The following is a 15,278-nucleotide window of genomic DNA, read 5'->3' on the forward strand; positions in this document are numbered from 1 at the left end:
TGGGTATATACCCAGAAGTCAAATTGCTAGATCATATGGAAGATCTATCTGTAGTTGTTTGAGGAACCTCAATACTGTTTTCCATAGTGGTTTTACTAATTTACAGTCCCACCAATAGTGCAGGAGCATTCCCTTCTCCCCACACCCTCACCAGTATTTGTTATTCACCATTTTTTTGATGAGCAAAGGAACTGAATAGACATTTCTCAAAGGAAGACATACAAATGGCCAACAGGTACATGAAAAAGTAGACTCTATGTTCTGCTCCATTGTATTGTGTATCTGTTTTTATGTCAGTACCACATTGTTTCAATTACTGTATCTTTGTAGTAGTTCGGAGATAAAGTAGTATGATGCCTCCAGCTTTTATCTTTGTTCTGAGAAAAGGGAAAACCTATTTTCTAATTTATGTGGATTTTCAAGGGATCCCCCAAAGCCAAATAGTCTTGGGAAAAAAAGAACAAAGTCACATATCCTGATTTCAAAACCTAATAAGTAGCTACAGTAAATAAAAACAATGTGGTGTTGGCAAAAGATAGATATATAGAACAAGGGAATGGAATAGAAAACCCAGAAGCAAACTCTCCTGTAAATGGTAAAAATATTTTTGACAGAGTGCCAAGACCATTCAATAGGAAAATGATCATTTTTTTCAAGAAATGATGTTGGGAAACCTGCTTATCCATATGCAAAAGAATAGAGTTGGAATTTTACTTATCACCATATATAGAATTAACCCAACCAGCCCAGCAAGGACCACTGAGCCACCACATGAATCACCCCAGGCTCCTGAGCTGGGACAGTGGGAAGTCGAGGGCCTCAGCCATGCCCCTCTGACATCTGCAACCAGCCCAGCAATAACCACCAAGGCACCACTGAAAACACCATGGTCTCCTGAGAGAGGGTGGTGGGTTGGCCAAGAGCTTCAGCCATACCCACAACATCTGCATCCAGCCCAGCAATGACCAAGGTCCTGCTGGAAGCCCCTTGGTCTGTCTTGTCAGAATGAGGGGTGTGCCATGGGCTTCAACCATGCCCTCCCTCCTTCTTCCTCCAACCACCCTATTTCCCTGCCTCTTTCCCTCTCTTCCCTCCCCCAACTGCTCTGCAACATCTTAGAATGAAAAAAATATATTAATAAATATATAAATTTTAGAAAATAATAAACAGGTACAATTAACTCAAAATAGATCAAAACCTAAACATAAGAGCTAAAACTGTATATCTCTTAGAAGAACACACAGGGGTAAATTTTCTTGACATAAGATTTGGCAATGATTTTTGGGATATCACACCACAGGCAAACTGCATTTTGTATAATTAAAAAGTTTTTACATTCAAGGATAGTATCAATGCTGTAAAAAGGCAGTGAAAGTCATATACGTGATAGGTGATTAATATCCAGAATGCATAAGGAACTACTAATACTCAAGAGCCAAAACAAAAAAAACACCTCAATTAAAAAATGGGAAAATGACTTTAATAGAGATTTCACCATAGAAAATATATAAATGGACAATTAGCACATAAAAAGATGCTCAGCATCACTAATTGTTAGGAAAATGTAAATCAAAACCACAGTGAAATATTACTCCATTCCAATGAAAATGGCTATTATTTAAAAAAGAAAAAGAAAAATAAGAATGTGTGGGAATGTAAAACGGTTCAGGCACTGTATAAAACAGTATGGCAGTTCCTCAAAAAATTAAACAGAGACCTACCATGTCATCTAGCAATTCCCTTTTTAGGTTTATGCCAAAAGCTATCGAAATCAGGGACCCAAATACATGTTTGCATTTATAGCAGCATGATTCACAATAGTCAAAAGATGGAAATAACCCAAATGTCTATTGATGGATAAATCAATACACAAGATGTAATATATACATACAATGAAATATTATTCAGTCTTAAAAAGAAGAAAATTTTGGTACACGATACACTATGAGTGAACATTGTAAACATTAAGATAAATGAAATAAGCCAGACATGAAAGAACAAATATTGTATAATTCCACTTATATACTTAAAAGAGTCATATTAATTTACACAGGAAGTAGTGGTTGACAGAAGTGGGGTAGGGGAGAATGGGGACTTATTGCCTAATGGGTAAAGAGTTTCAGTTTGAAATAATGAAAATGTTATAGAGATGGAAACTCTAGAACATTAGGTAGACTGGAAAATTCTTAATACCACTGAATTTTATACTTCAAAATGGTAAATTTATGTTATGTATGTTTTACTACCCTGAAAATTTTTTTAAAGAGTGGCCTACTCTTAAAAGGAAGCTTATGCCATAAATACCTTATTGTTATGTATAGGAAGGAATACAAAGTTCACAGAGACTGGTACGCTGGATGTTCTCAGATCCAACACCTGAACTCCCCAGGATGCCCTAAGAAACGGCTTAGAGGCTGTTGTATTCACCAAGAGATTGAGAAATACAATGATGATATGTGCACCATCTCTCTGGAAATCTCTGTAGGGTTGTCTTAATGTATGACTGAGTTAGTGTGGGAGGTGTTGGAAATGAAGTAAGGTCACCCTGAGTTCAGAGGGGAGAATGGCATCTTGGACTGCCAGAGGCCAAGTGCACATCACTCAATCCAAGAGGCAAGAAACAAATTGTTAATGTAAAAGGGAGCAGGAACAATGTTTTTTTTCCCAACTGATGGAACTACAGAAATTTTTGGAAAAAGCAATTGATTATGTGTCTCTATGAGTAAATATGATGGCCATCTTATTAAGATAATGTGAATCTGTATAACAACAACAAAAAATGTCTAGTTCTTATAAATATAAGATTGGTCTAAGTCACCAGAATAAAGATTCAGAACATGTCACTTGATTCTCAGACTTGAGACTGTTCACTGACCCAGACCCACAAATCAGGGGCAAGCTAAACATGAGAAAAGACTACTACTGCACACATGAATGCTCTGTTTTCCTCCTAACTCTACCCAAAGGCACTGGTGTGTTGGAGCCAGCTCAAAACAGGTCATGAGGTCTGATTGTACACATCTCATCTCACTCCATGGTCAGTGAAGTCACACTGGTAGATTGAAATTGCCCAAAATGAGAATATTTATGCTACAGAAGTCAGCAAAGGCTACAATTAAGCACTTACTTCCTGTGGATTTTACATAGAAAATTGTGATGTGATTAATAGGAAATTAGCATTACAGGCTACAGATTAATGTGATCATCTATGGGAAGTATGATAATAAAGCATTAGCCTTATTCTGTTTCACAAAGCTTATCTTACTTCCATAATTATATTCTCTAATTATTATCAAATTTATGGAATGCATACTTGAAACATTCATAATTGGCCACTGGCAGAATACCCACAATGCTTTCATAATGTGTGAACAAGGGATATTATGGTAGCAGGTGCCAAGAGAAATCTAGTGTTCCTGCCTGTCAAAATATTAAGAGTAACAGTGCATCCTAGGAGAATTACAATGATTAGTGGCACTATCAGTGCTTGAAATACCATGGGTAGTGATGACTGTTATGTCTCTACTTAACTAACATTTTGGATGCTACAGAAGAAGATTACATATTGGAGAGTGAATTTGGATTACTGTAAACTTTATCATGTTGTGAATCCAGGTGCTTCTGCTACTGCAGATGTGATTTCTTTCTGAAGAAGGTTAACAAAAATCCTGAAAATCAGTATATCGCCTCCAATTTGATAAATGATTTTTCTCTAAGAGCAGCTTATATCAGGGGCAGCTGTTTTAATCTGACAGGCCCAGCAGTACACATTTGCTCCTCTAACTCTTCCTATAGTATTATAAGTACCCAGTTTCCTGTATTATACATTTTGCTGATGAAAATTCATGCAGTGGATTCTCTTTTCAACACTGAACCCAGAAAAAATATAATGAGAGAGGTCAGAATTTTTAAAAGAAAATACAGAAAAAAATCCCAGTTGCATATAATGTGTGAAAAATTAAGACACCAAACTTCATGAATAAGGTAAATTGCAGATTACATGAGTAAACTGAAAAAAATTATGATTTATGTCTTCTAGGGTTTTGAGCACTGTTATTCATGAATAAGTCCTATATTCAGACAATGAATCCCCTTATGTAGAGAATGGTTTTGGTCTGAAGAGTTTGTAAAGTGCTTGCTTTATGTCCTTGTTTTTAAGACTATAGATAAAGGGGTTTAGCATGGGTGTGACCACAGTGTACATCACTGAGGCTATAGCACTTGCCCTGTAGTCTTGGGTAGCTGCAGAACTAAGATACACTCCAAGACCTGTCCCATAGAACAAGGAGACAACTGAGAGATGAGACCCACACGTAGAAAATGCTTTATACTTGCCCCCAGCTGATGAAATTCTCAAAACAGAGGCTACAATCTTAGAGTAAGAGAAAAGGATACCAATGAGTGGAATAACACCTATAATTCCTGTTTCAAAATACATTACAACCTCATTGGAGAAGGTGTCGGAACAAGAAAGTTGGACCAGCTGATTAAGTTCACAGAAAAAGTGGGGAATTTCCACTTCTGTACAAAAAGACAGTCGCAAAACCATTAAGCTCTCTAACAAAGACTGCAGAGCAGTTATGATCCAGGATGCCAGAAGCAGGAGGCCACAGAGCCGGGCGTTCATGATGACGGCATAACGCAGGGGGTGACAAATGGCCACAAACCGATCATAGGCCATGACAGTTAGGAGGAAGTTATCCAAAACTCCAAAAAGCACGAAAAAGTATATCTGAGCAATGCATCCTGCATAGGTAATGAGTTTGCTCTGTCGCTGGATGTTCAGCAGCATCTTCGGGATGGTGGTGGAGGTGAAGCAGATGTCAGCAAAAGAGAGATTGGAGAGGAAGAAGTACATGGGTGTGTGGAGGCGAGAGTCAGTGATAACGGCCAGGACGATGAGCAGGTTTCCAGTGAAGGTGACCAGGTACATGGACAGGAACAGCCCAAAGACAAGGGTCTGTAGGTCTGCGTCCTCTGAGAGTCCCAGGAGGATAAATTTTGAAACACATGTTTTGTTTTCCAGTCCAATGTGCTGATGAAAGAGCTGGAAAAGATACAAAAACAATGCAAATTTAGAGACACGAAGTGTTTAACAGATTAACAGAACTTTTATTTGCCTTCTGCACACATTTAGTGAATGAATTCCTATTTATCATGTACAGGTCTATTTCTCTTTAGCTGAAAAATCAGGGAATACCTAGTGGTTCATCTTCTTGATGTTATCAGTGAGTGGCCACCAAAGTCTTTTGTCCTCAACATTTGTCCATGGCAACGTTTTCCTCTATACATTCTCTGAGAATTTCCTTTGTTCATTCATGAAATATTTTTACTAGATATTTTGTGCTAAGAATAGTTTCAGCTTCAGGTCCCAGAAACAGCAGTGAAGTGAATATTTTTAAAAAATCCTTGTCTTTAACAACTTTTATTGTAGGATATATGGGTGTGTGTGTGTTTGGGTGGCAATAGAATATCAATAAAGTATAAATTTTGTTTCATGTGGCTATTATTATCATTAGTAAAATAATGCACAGTAAGGGCATCATAAAGTGAGGGGGAAAGTCTTTGTGTCATCACCACTGATTAGGTCCTTTTAAGCAGATAATCTGAAGGAAGTGGATGTACATCAAGCATGTATCTCTGGGAAGGATATTTAGGGCAGAAAATGGCCATTTGAATGATGCCCAAGACAGGAGCCTTCCTAGTCCCATCAGGGAACAGCAAGGAAGATGGTGTGACTTCACTGAGAAGAACAACCTCGATCAAATTCGTAAGGAAGATCCGAGCAGGAAAAAAAGGTTAGATTATTCCACTTCTGTTGAAAGCTGCTACATGTGAGATTCTTCATTTGAGTCCCTGGTATTTACCTGTATATGCATGCTATATTATGTTATATTATATGAAATCATATCATCTATTGTAGTTATATAGTTTTATATATTATGCATAATATGTATAAAGAATACATAATTAATTCCTCCAGAAACTACACTTTATATACATCAATTTCCATTTGGTCTAAACTATGCATTTTGGAATATAAATTACACTTTTGAAATACAAATTTTGGAAGAAAGTTTGGGATATATACTCCACCTGTGGTCCTTTCCTGATAACTTCTTCTACTCCCTTTATACACACAGCCCGTGTAATGACAGTGGTATTGTGCACTCTTGTAAACAAGGCATGGGTGAGTGGCCTTTGGAGAACACTCTATGATATGAGCCAATCAGCTTCCTTCTCCCTGGAGATTTGAGTTTTGTAACTCAGAGATTCCAATGAAGGTAGTCATGGAAAAAAATAAAATACTGCAAAATTGGGAGAGGGAACACTGGAGAACCAATAGAGCATTATAATTTCTACTTATAATCTCCACAATACCCAGAAAAAAAAAATAATAATGGAAACATCAAACTGGATAAATATTGCAAATCTCTATGACTTAATCAGATGTGTATCCTTATACAATCTTGATTAAGTTAAAAATATGTATCAAGGAAAAATAAAAATACACAGAAGAAAAGAACAAAAACTTAGAAGATTTTCGGTACTTTTTTTCAAAATCTAAGGGCACTGAGAAATATCTAGGTACATGAAACAGTCCTTTTAAAACATTATTAATGAAAAGCTAGTAATTTTACCATTTTAAGGAAGAAACTTTACCAATGCTTCACAGTCTATCAGAAAACAGAAGCAGAGGCAGCCCTTCCTAACTCTTTGGGTGATACTTGAGTTACCATAATACCACAGAATCATTAGTGTCTTCAAATATAATCAGACTAGAGAGTAAATTCCAGAAACCCCAGAACTAATCGAGAAAACACACCCTTAAAATTCTCTTACTCTACTCAAAACAGCAAAAAACAATCTATATTGAGCATAGATGCCTTCATAAGTGGTAAAATTATAAAGAAAACCAAGATTCAGGCTATTGTTACCTTGGGGGAGGGACGAGTTGTAACAAATCTGTCACTCTAGAATCACTCTTGGTACCAAAGTCTGTATTATTAAGGTTTCTCCTGAGAAACAGAATCAATAAGTCATATAGACAGAGAGAGAGGCATAGAGAGAGGGAGAGAGAAATTTGTCATAATAAATTGGCTCACATGATTATAAAAAAGGAAAAATCCCAAGATCTGCACTCATAAGACTAAAAACCCAAGAGAGCCAATAGCAGGTCTGAAAGCTTGAGAACCAAGAAAGCTGATGACATGAGTTCCAGCCCAAGAGCCAGCAGGTCTAAGACCTTCCAAGAACAGCTGATGTTTCACTTCAAGTCCAAAGGCAGGAAAAGACCCGTGTCCCAGATCAAGCAGTCCGGCAGGAGGAAGTGCTTCTTGTTCCCAGGAGGGTCAACATTTTGTTTCTTTCAGGCCTTCAACTGATTGGATAAGGACCACCCACATTAGGGAGGGAAATGTACTTTGCGCAGTCTACCTATTTAAGTGCAAAAGTCATACAAATACACCCTCAACGACCACCTAGAATAATGTTTAACCAAATATCTAGGTGCTCTGTGGCTCAGTCAAGTTGATACATAAAATCACCATACTGGTATAAATAAGTGACTAAATAAATAAAGAAGAAGAGATAAATCTCTCAAGCAGAAGAAATCCAATAATTTTTATAAATATTTCACACTCAAGAAGTGGAGAATAACTCATCACTCATGAAATAAGGACAACACATAGTAACTTCCTTACAAAGAGCACAGTATGGAAAGGAGAGAAAAAGAGTAATTTCACAGTGTAGAGACCTGACAATCAGTATCTCAGTCACATGATAAAGATCAACATGAAGAGAGAGACGTCAAATTGACAGTGTGTACCTTGATCTGATGTGATTAAAAATGACGTGTAACTTCTGTAGTATACCCTTCCAAAAGTTTATAAAACTAGTTATAAATCATGAAATAATCATCAGTCAAGTTTCAATGAAAGGAAATTTGTCAAATACTCAAACAGCACTCCTCATAATTGTCATGTTCTTCAAAAACAATGAAAGTCTGAGAAACTGTCACAGCCAAGAGGAGCCAAAGGAGAAATGATGACTAAATGAAACATATTTTAGATGGGAGACATCAGTAATAAGAGAAGTTGGTGCAGGCTTACAGGAATTATTTGTGCTATATTGACAATTTTCCTGTAAATCTAAAACTATTTTTCTAAAAAAAAGAAGATTACTAAAAATAAAATTATTGATGAAATGCAAAAGCCTTGGAAGCAGGGAGCTCTGTCTGAGCTTGACTCCAGACACCACTGCATGCTTTGGACAAGCAATATCACTGCTCTCACATTTTTCATTCACACAATCTGAGTAATAATACCAAGTCCATAGACTTATTAAAAGAAATAAAATAAATAATGAAAATAAAACGCCCACCACTCTGCATAGTGTTCCCCATGCCTGTGCATAGCGTTACTTAATGAATCTTTGGAAAGATTGTTCCAATGACTCATAGATCCATTTCCCACCCACCATCCCCACATCCACTCTTTTATTTGCACCCCTCCCCTCAATATCTCATCATGGCTTTGACAGAAGCAATAATCTGTTCCTCACACTGACTAAGGTGAACACTTCCCAGGGTGAGCCTCATCGTGGACATCACCTGCTATCCACTCCATACTGACTCTGCACTAATTACAGAATTGAGAGTTAGCTCTGTAGCTAAAATGTAAATTTCTCTATTATTTGGTAGCTTTTTTCTGATCCTGCCCAAATTTCACTTGGCAACCTTGTCCTTATATTGCTGGTCAGGTGTTAAAAACTGTTTTTTATTTCTCAAGCACAATTTAAAGTGTACTTTCTCCCCACATTCACTGTTCTACTTCTTTCTTGGATGACTTTCATGCCTTCTTCACCTGGAATTACTCCACTCCTACTTCAAGGCTCTGTACATTTATAAAATTTACTGTGGGGCTTTCACTGATCTCTCCAGAGAAAGTCTAATATTTTAGGATCTGCTTCATCAGGATTGGAGTGCAGTGTCAGGAGACTGCATTTCTATGTCTCTTCTCCTGGTTAGACCATGAACACCTTGAGAAAAAGAGCACTGTCCTATTTATTTCTTTATTCTCGGTATGTAAAAATTGCAGAATAAATGTTTATGAATGGCTGAAAAAAACAAATTATTGAGCAATGTTAAACAGTAGGGAGGAAGGAGAAACTGTGGAATTTGGGACCTGCTGTTGAGAAAGGGTGCTGCTATGATTGACCACTAACACCAGAAGACAGATTGCAGCAAGAAGATATTTGCGCGCATGCAGCATTTACCTCCAACCTGCAACTTTAAATTGGCAAGACTTTTTATCACCAAACATTATTTACTTGTTATCCATTTGTATTAGTTATATCTAATGAAAAATAAAATGAATCCTATACGCCATTAGAAAATCCCCAGTACCTGTGAAGATGCTGTGGTTTGCCCAGATATGATCATGGAAGAGTCTTATGTTCACTGATACTGTTTCTTTCCTGTAAGATGAATTAAGTTGCCCCAAGAATGGGAAAGAGACAGAGTCACTCATGAGTGCTCCAGAAGACACAATTGAGTTTCCTCATCATATGAGATTGGTAAAGTAGACTTGAGAGGGTTTAGTGGAAGAATTTAGAGCTTCTGTGCCTTTATGAGCTGAATTCCCATGAGTCTCATTGATGATGTTTCTTTTGTCCCTCAACTCCCTGAGAGATTTAGTTCCCTGAAGCTAGGAGAGAAAAAATAGAACACAAACTTGTGCCAGATTGCGTCCTGGGGGAAATCTATGGATTCTTATCTCTTTGGACTCTTTCCTCCCAGAAGGAAATCACCACTCTTTAGGTATGATCTTTAGGATGCAGGGAATGCCATAGTAACTGTTCCATCTCTGGTTCTGGGGGCAGATCCTGGATGCACTAACACATCTTCTTTGTCCCATCTGTCTTCTCTGGTGCTGTCCTCAAACTCAGAGCCTCCTCCATCAGCAGCATTTCCCTTGTTTTACTATTTCTCACATTTCCCTACCATGCTGGAAATATATCACCTCACTCCTTCATCTGACTTTTCAGTTTTCTACAAATATTTACCAAGCAAGTATAGTACAGTAGGTACTAAAACATGTTCTGAGGGTGAAGAGAATAGTAAGACATTGTTCCCTCTTTTAAGGAACTCAATGTCTATACAAGAAAAGACAAGTAAATAAATAAATGCAATACTCTGAGGCAGCACCGTGATCCTGCTGAAACGGACCCCAAAAGAAGTCAACTCTTCCTGATGAGGTTAGCAAGGCTTCAGAGACAAGGATAGAATTTCAAGTACTGAAACTTGAAGGGGGATTGCATTCATTCCAGTGTAGAAGAACACACCAGAAGTAACTGCATAACAATGAAACTGCAAAGTGTACTTAGGAAATGAAAAATAGTTATTATCTGATCATCAATGAGGGGCAGAGTATGAAAACTGAAACATGAGTCTGGCCAGGTAGGCAATGGCCAGATGGCAAAGAACCTTCTATTTTGGCTATAGGATTGATCATTGCTTCTAAAATTAATAAAGAACAGTGGAAAGTTTGTGGTAGTTGATGCTCATAATCAGGCCCACCCTGTTGAATGATCCTCTTAGCACAATATGAGGAACATACTATTGCTGATATGGAAGCCATGGATAAATGATAAAGTGGAAACAGCCTGTTGGATGTGGGTACAGAATGGAGAGAAATAGATGGAGACACATTAGTTTAAACAATTTTATTTTTTAAAAAGCCATTGAGTTGTAGGAGTCCCTTATATGTTTTGGATATTAACCCCTTATGTGAGATACAGTTTGTATGTCAATTACACTTTATTAATGCTATTTAAAGAAGGAAGCCTAGCAAAATTCAGCATTTCACAGAAAGGCAAATAATTCCATTGTATCATTTTTTTTAAAGTCCTAGAACTTAATCTTTTCTTCAGCTATGATCCAGTAAATATAATCTTTAAAATAAGATTTGTGACATTTTATTTATTTATTTATTGTTATTTATTTATTTATTTATTTTTAATTTTTATTTTGTCAATATACAGTGTATATGATTATTATGGCCCATCACCGACACCTCCCGCCCTCCTCCCTCTCTCCCCTCCCCCCCAAGAATGTCCTTTCCGTTTGCTTGTTGTAACAACTTCAAAAAAAAGTATAGTTGTTATATCTTCTTCCCCACCCCCCACCCCCAGTTTTTTTTGTGTGTGTTTGTGGGTAAATTAATTTGTTTATTTTTTTTAGCTCCCACCAATAAGTGAGGATTTGTGACATTTTAAAAAATTAAAATTTATTGAGTAGTAAAGATGATAGAGTATGGAACTCGGGTCCTGTTATCCCTTCAAACCCTACTAAACATCTGGCAAAAACAACAAGAATCAACCTCATCAGAATTACGAAGGATAGTCACAGTTTTCAGCAACCAGTTAAAGTCTTAACCAGGAGGAAAATGACTTAAATTCAGTAGGAGTATTTTTGTACACTATAGAAGCAAGGTTTGTATTAATTAAAACTAGATATTTATAAGTTTAAAACATTAACTGCATTATCCAAAGTAAAAACTAAAAGAAATCGCAGGGGGATCAAAACAGTATAGAACAAGAACAAAAAACAAAAAATCAATTTAAAGGCAAAGCAATTTTGTAAAATAGGAACTGAGCAATGAAAAATATACAACCTATTTAAAAATATTAAAAAGAAAAAAATAAGTCCTTCCTTATCAAAAATTACTTTTAATGTTAATAAAATTAATTCTCCAACTAAAATACAGGCTGGCAGGATAGATAAATATTCATCATTTATATTTAAGGGGTCTTCAAAAAGATAATGGAATGGTTCATATTACCTTCGAATTCCACTTTTTCGTAAACTTTTGGAAGTAACCTCATATGCTGTCTGCAAGAGACATACTTCACATACAAAGATGAAAGCAGATTGAAAAGGAAAGGATGAAAAAATATTTTCGATGTATATAGTAACTGAAAGATACCTGGAGTGGCTATATTTTTTGAGACAAAATCAATTTAAATAAAACATTGTTATAAGGTACAAAGAACCATTAAATATTGAAAATAGAATCAATCTATCAAAATCATATAACAATTATTAACATATACACTTATCGAGAACATTCAAGAAACAAATAGGTTCTACAACAACATTTGTAGACATCAATATATATTTTCAAGAATGAATAAATCTAGATAGAAAGAAGGCCAATAAAGAAATAGACAACTTGAGCAACACTATAAAGCAGTTAGGACTGACAAATATCTGTGAACACTCCAGTAAATACCACAGAATACACATTGTTTACAAGTACACGTGTATCATTCTCTAAGTACACCTTATGTTAAGCAATGAAAAGTTTTTTCAATAATTTTTTAAAGTTAGAAATCATACAAAGTATCTTCCCCAACCAAAATGAAATGAAATTAAAATCGATATGGGAAGAAAAACTGGAAAATTCACAAATACGTGAAACCTTTAAAAATGCATTTTAAATAACCAATATGTCAAATAAGAAATCATAAGTGGTATTACAAGATACTTTCAGAAGAATAAAAATGAGAACACAACACACTGGAATTTGTGGGCTTTGGCAAAGGCAGTGCTCAGGGTGTAAGTTTATAACCCTAGATGCCTACATTTAAAAAATAAAGATTTCAAATAAATATCCTAATTTTACACTTTCAATAACCAAAAATGAAGAGCAAACTAAACCCAAACCTAGTGAAGGAAATGGTTAAGATTAGAGGGAACTAAAACAGAGCTTAGTAAAACAATAGAGAAAGTCTTGTGTAATGTTGAATATACTAATTATCCTGATTCGAGCATCACTTCATGCACACAGGTATCCATATTCAACACTGTATTCCACAGATACTTGCAATCAATTAGGTTTTAATATATATATATATATATATTTTTTTTTCTTAAAGCCAGGCACAGAAAGAGAAATACCACATGTATTCACTTACAAGTGGGAGCTAACAAAGAAAGGAGAGAGAGAGAGAGAGAGAGAGAGAGAGAGAGAGAGAGAGAGAGAGAGAGAGAGAGAGAAAGAGAGAGAGAAGAACTCTCAGAAGAACACAGAAAGTACTGTAGTTACTAGAGATGAGAAAGGGGGTGGAGGAAGGGAGTTAGGGAGAAAGTGGTTAATGGACACAAAGAATGATTGCACTTTGCAATGAAGAATATACTAATTATCCTGATTTGATCATCATGTATTATTATACACAAATACCAATACTTAACTCTGTATGCTACAAATATGTGTAATCAATTATGTTTCAAGAAAAAGAAAAAGAAAAAAATTCAGAGACAGAAGTGTACGAGAGGTTACCAGCAACTGGGGAGAAGGAATAATGAGACATTATTGCTTATTGAGTACAGAGTTTATGTTTAGGATGATGAAAAAGATCTAGAAATAAATAGAGGTGGTGGTCACAAAATGTTGTGAATGTGATTACTTCCGTACAAATGTATATTAAAAAAATGATTATAATGGCAAAACTTATGGTATATATATTTTGCCCCAATAAAAACTAATAATAGGACTGGCTGGTTGTCCAGGGCCAAAGAGCCCAGTCATAGCCTGCCAAGGGTCATGAAGCCCTGCTAATAGCCTTCTCACACTAAAGATATAAATGCTATGAGGTTAGTCCATGGTTTCCTGATAAAGAACATTAAATTTAAAAACTTGTAATCAGGTTAAAAAATAACATAAGACAATAGTATCAAAGCCATGGAGGAGCTAATATGCCAGTCTCTGCCTTTTCTATTTGGAGTGCATTAAGGCAAGGCATTAAATGTAAATGAATTTACTGTACCAGGTGATAATCCTCAAGAGAGAGCTCCCTTGCTGTTAGACAAGAAGGGACCAACTTAGGGGTCTGAAGATAGCTTATTCCCGGCTGCAGCTTCTAAGCAAAAGCTCAATTTAACATCTAATAATCCATTGGATAAGGAAAGATCTAATGACTCTGATGAGGATCCTTTAACCCCTGAAAATCAGAAAAAGTCAGATGAAGAGGCAACTAAATATCATCAAGGAAAATGGCCTCCTAGTAAATGTTTACTTCATCATCCTTTTTCAAAAAAGAAAAAATCCCCAGAACTTGGAGATTGGCTTTCAAAGAGCAATAAAACAGGCTCAAAAGGAAGGTGATTTTTCTTATTCTCCTGTGTCTTATGAGGGGAATGATCCTAGATGGGAGCCATTACCCTATAAGTTATTTAAAGATTTAAAACATGCAGTCACAGATTATAGTCCTATATTTTGTCAGAAATTTGTAGATTTGGTTTTTGAACAATTTCATAAAAATTTTCCTTCAATTTATTTAATTCATTATAGAGATTATTTTTTTTGTTTTACAAGGATAAATTTACAGGATGCTTTTATTCAATTGATTTTTGATTTGCAGTTTTCTTGGCTTTAAGGTGGCTCCAGAAAGAATTCAAGTTTGATCATGTTTTTCTTTCTTATCTGCATGATGCTTCTTTCCTCTCTTAAAAGCAGTGGTTCTTTTCTTAACTGCATGTGCTACTCTTTTTCTCTGAAGACTCTGGAGTTTTATGAAGAAAAGCAGCCATGGCCAAACAGACCCCTTTTGGGTCTCCTGCTCTTCTACTTAAAACCTCAAGAGTCAAATGATTTCATTTCTAATTGTTGGCTCAGCTCTTGAGCTCAGTAACTCATTTGAGAAATGAAAATATAGACTAAGATTTACCTGTTTAATTAGATGATCTCAAATTTTCTTTCATCCACTTGGTATTTTAAACAGACTTCTGAATTCTCTTTTAGTTTCATTTATGTAATTTTTTCACAAAATTTTATGGTAAAATTTTATGCTACTTTCTTAAAAGGAAGAAAATCTCCATCTTCTTGAAAAGGGTTGCATACTTTGCTTTACAACGTAAATTTGTTATCTTGCTTTCTTTAAGGGAGGGTGAGGCCTCACCAGTAAGTCTTTTTGAAGAAAATAAAAAAAAAACACAATCTAAACCTGACTGTCCTTCTTACTAGTAAGCTTTATTTACATCTTAAACAAAACTTATAAGATCCTTGTTTGTTCTTGTTTATGTCTGCATATATGTGTGTGTAATCTGTATGTCATGTCTATATGTTCATGTCTGTTTATGTAATTGTTTTATGTGCAAGGTACCTAATTGGCTTTTAATTAATGTGCACTCATTAAATAAATAAGTATATTTTTGAAGTTCATGTGACTTAAATTTTCTAAAGTTTTGATAAATATATTTTCAAAATTTGATTCAA

At 35.7% G+C, this 15,278-nt stretch overlaps 1 protein-coding gene across 1 annotated transcript in view; it reads right to left on the reverse strand.

Annotated features, from left to right (window-relative positions):
* Positions 1-4,093: 4,093 nt before the first annotated feature.
* The window catches only part of LOC103609528 (olfactory receptor 7A17-like), a 27,982-nt gene continuing 16,797 nt past the window's right edge, over positions 4,094-15,278 (reverse strand). The window contains exon 2 of the mRNA XM_008593838.1: positions 4,094-5,047. Coding sequence (XP_008592060.1) covers positions 4,094-5,047 — 954 coding nt within the window. The remainder of the gene's footprint in view (positions 5,048-15,278) is intronic.

The sequence above is a fragment of the Galeopterus variegatus genome, unplaced genomic scaffold (assembly GCF_000696425.1).
Source record: "Galeopterus variegatus unplaced genomic scaffold, G_variegatus-3.0.2 Scaffold9723, whole genome shotgun sequence".
NCBI classification, from domain to species: domain Eukaryota; kingdom Metazoa; phylum Chordata; class Mammalia; order Dermoptera; family Cynocephalidae; genus Galeopterus; species Galeopterus variegatus.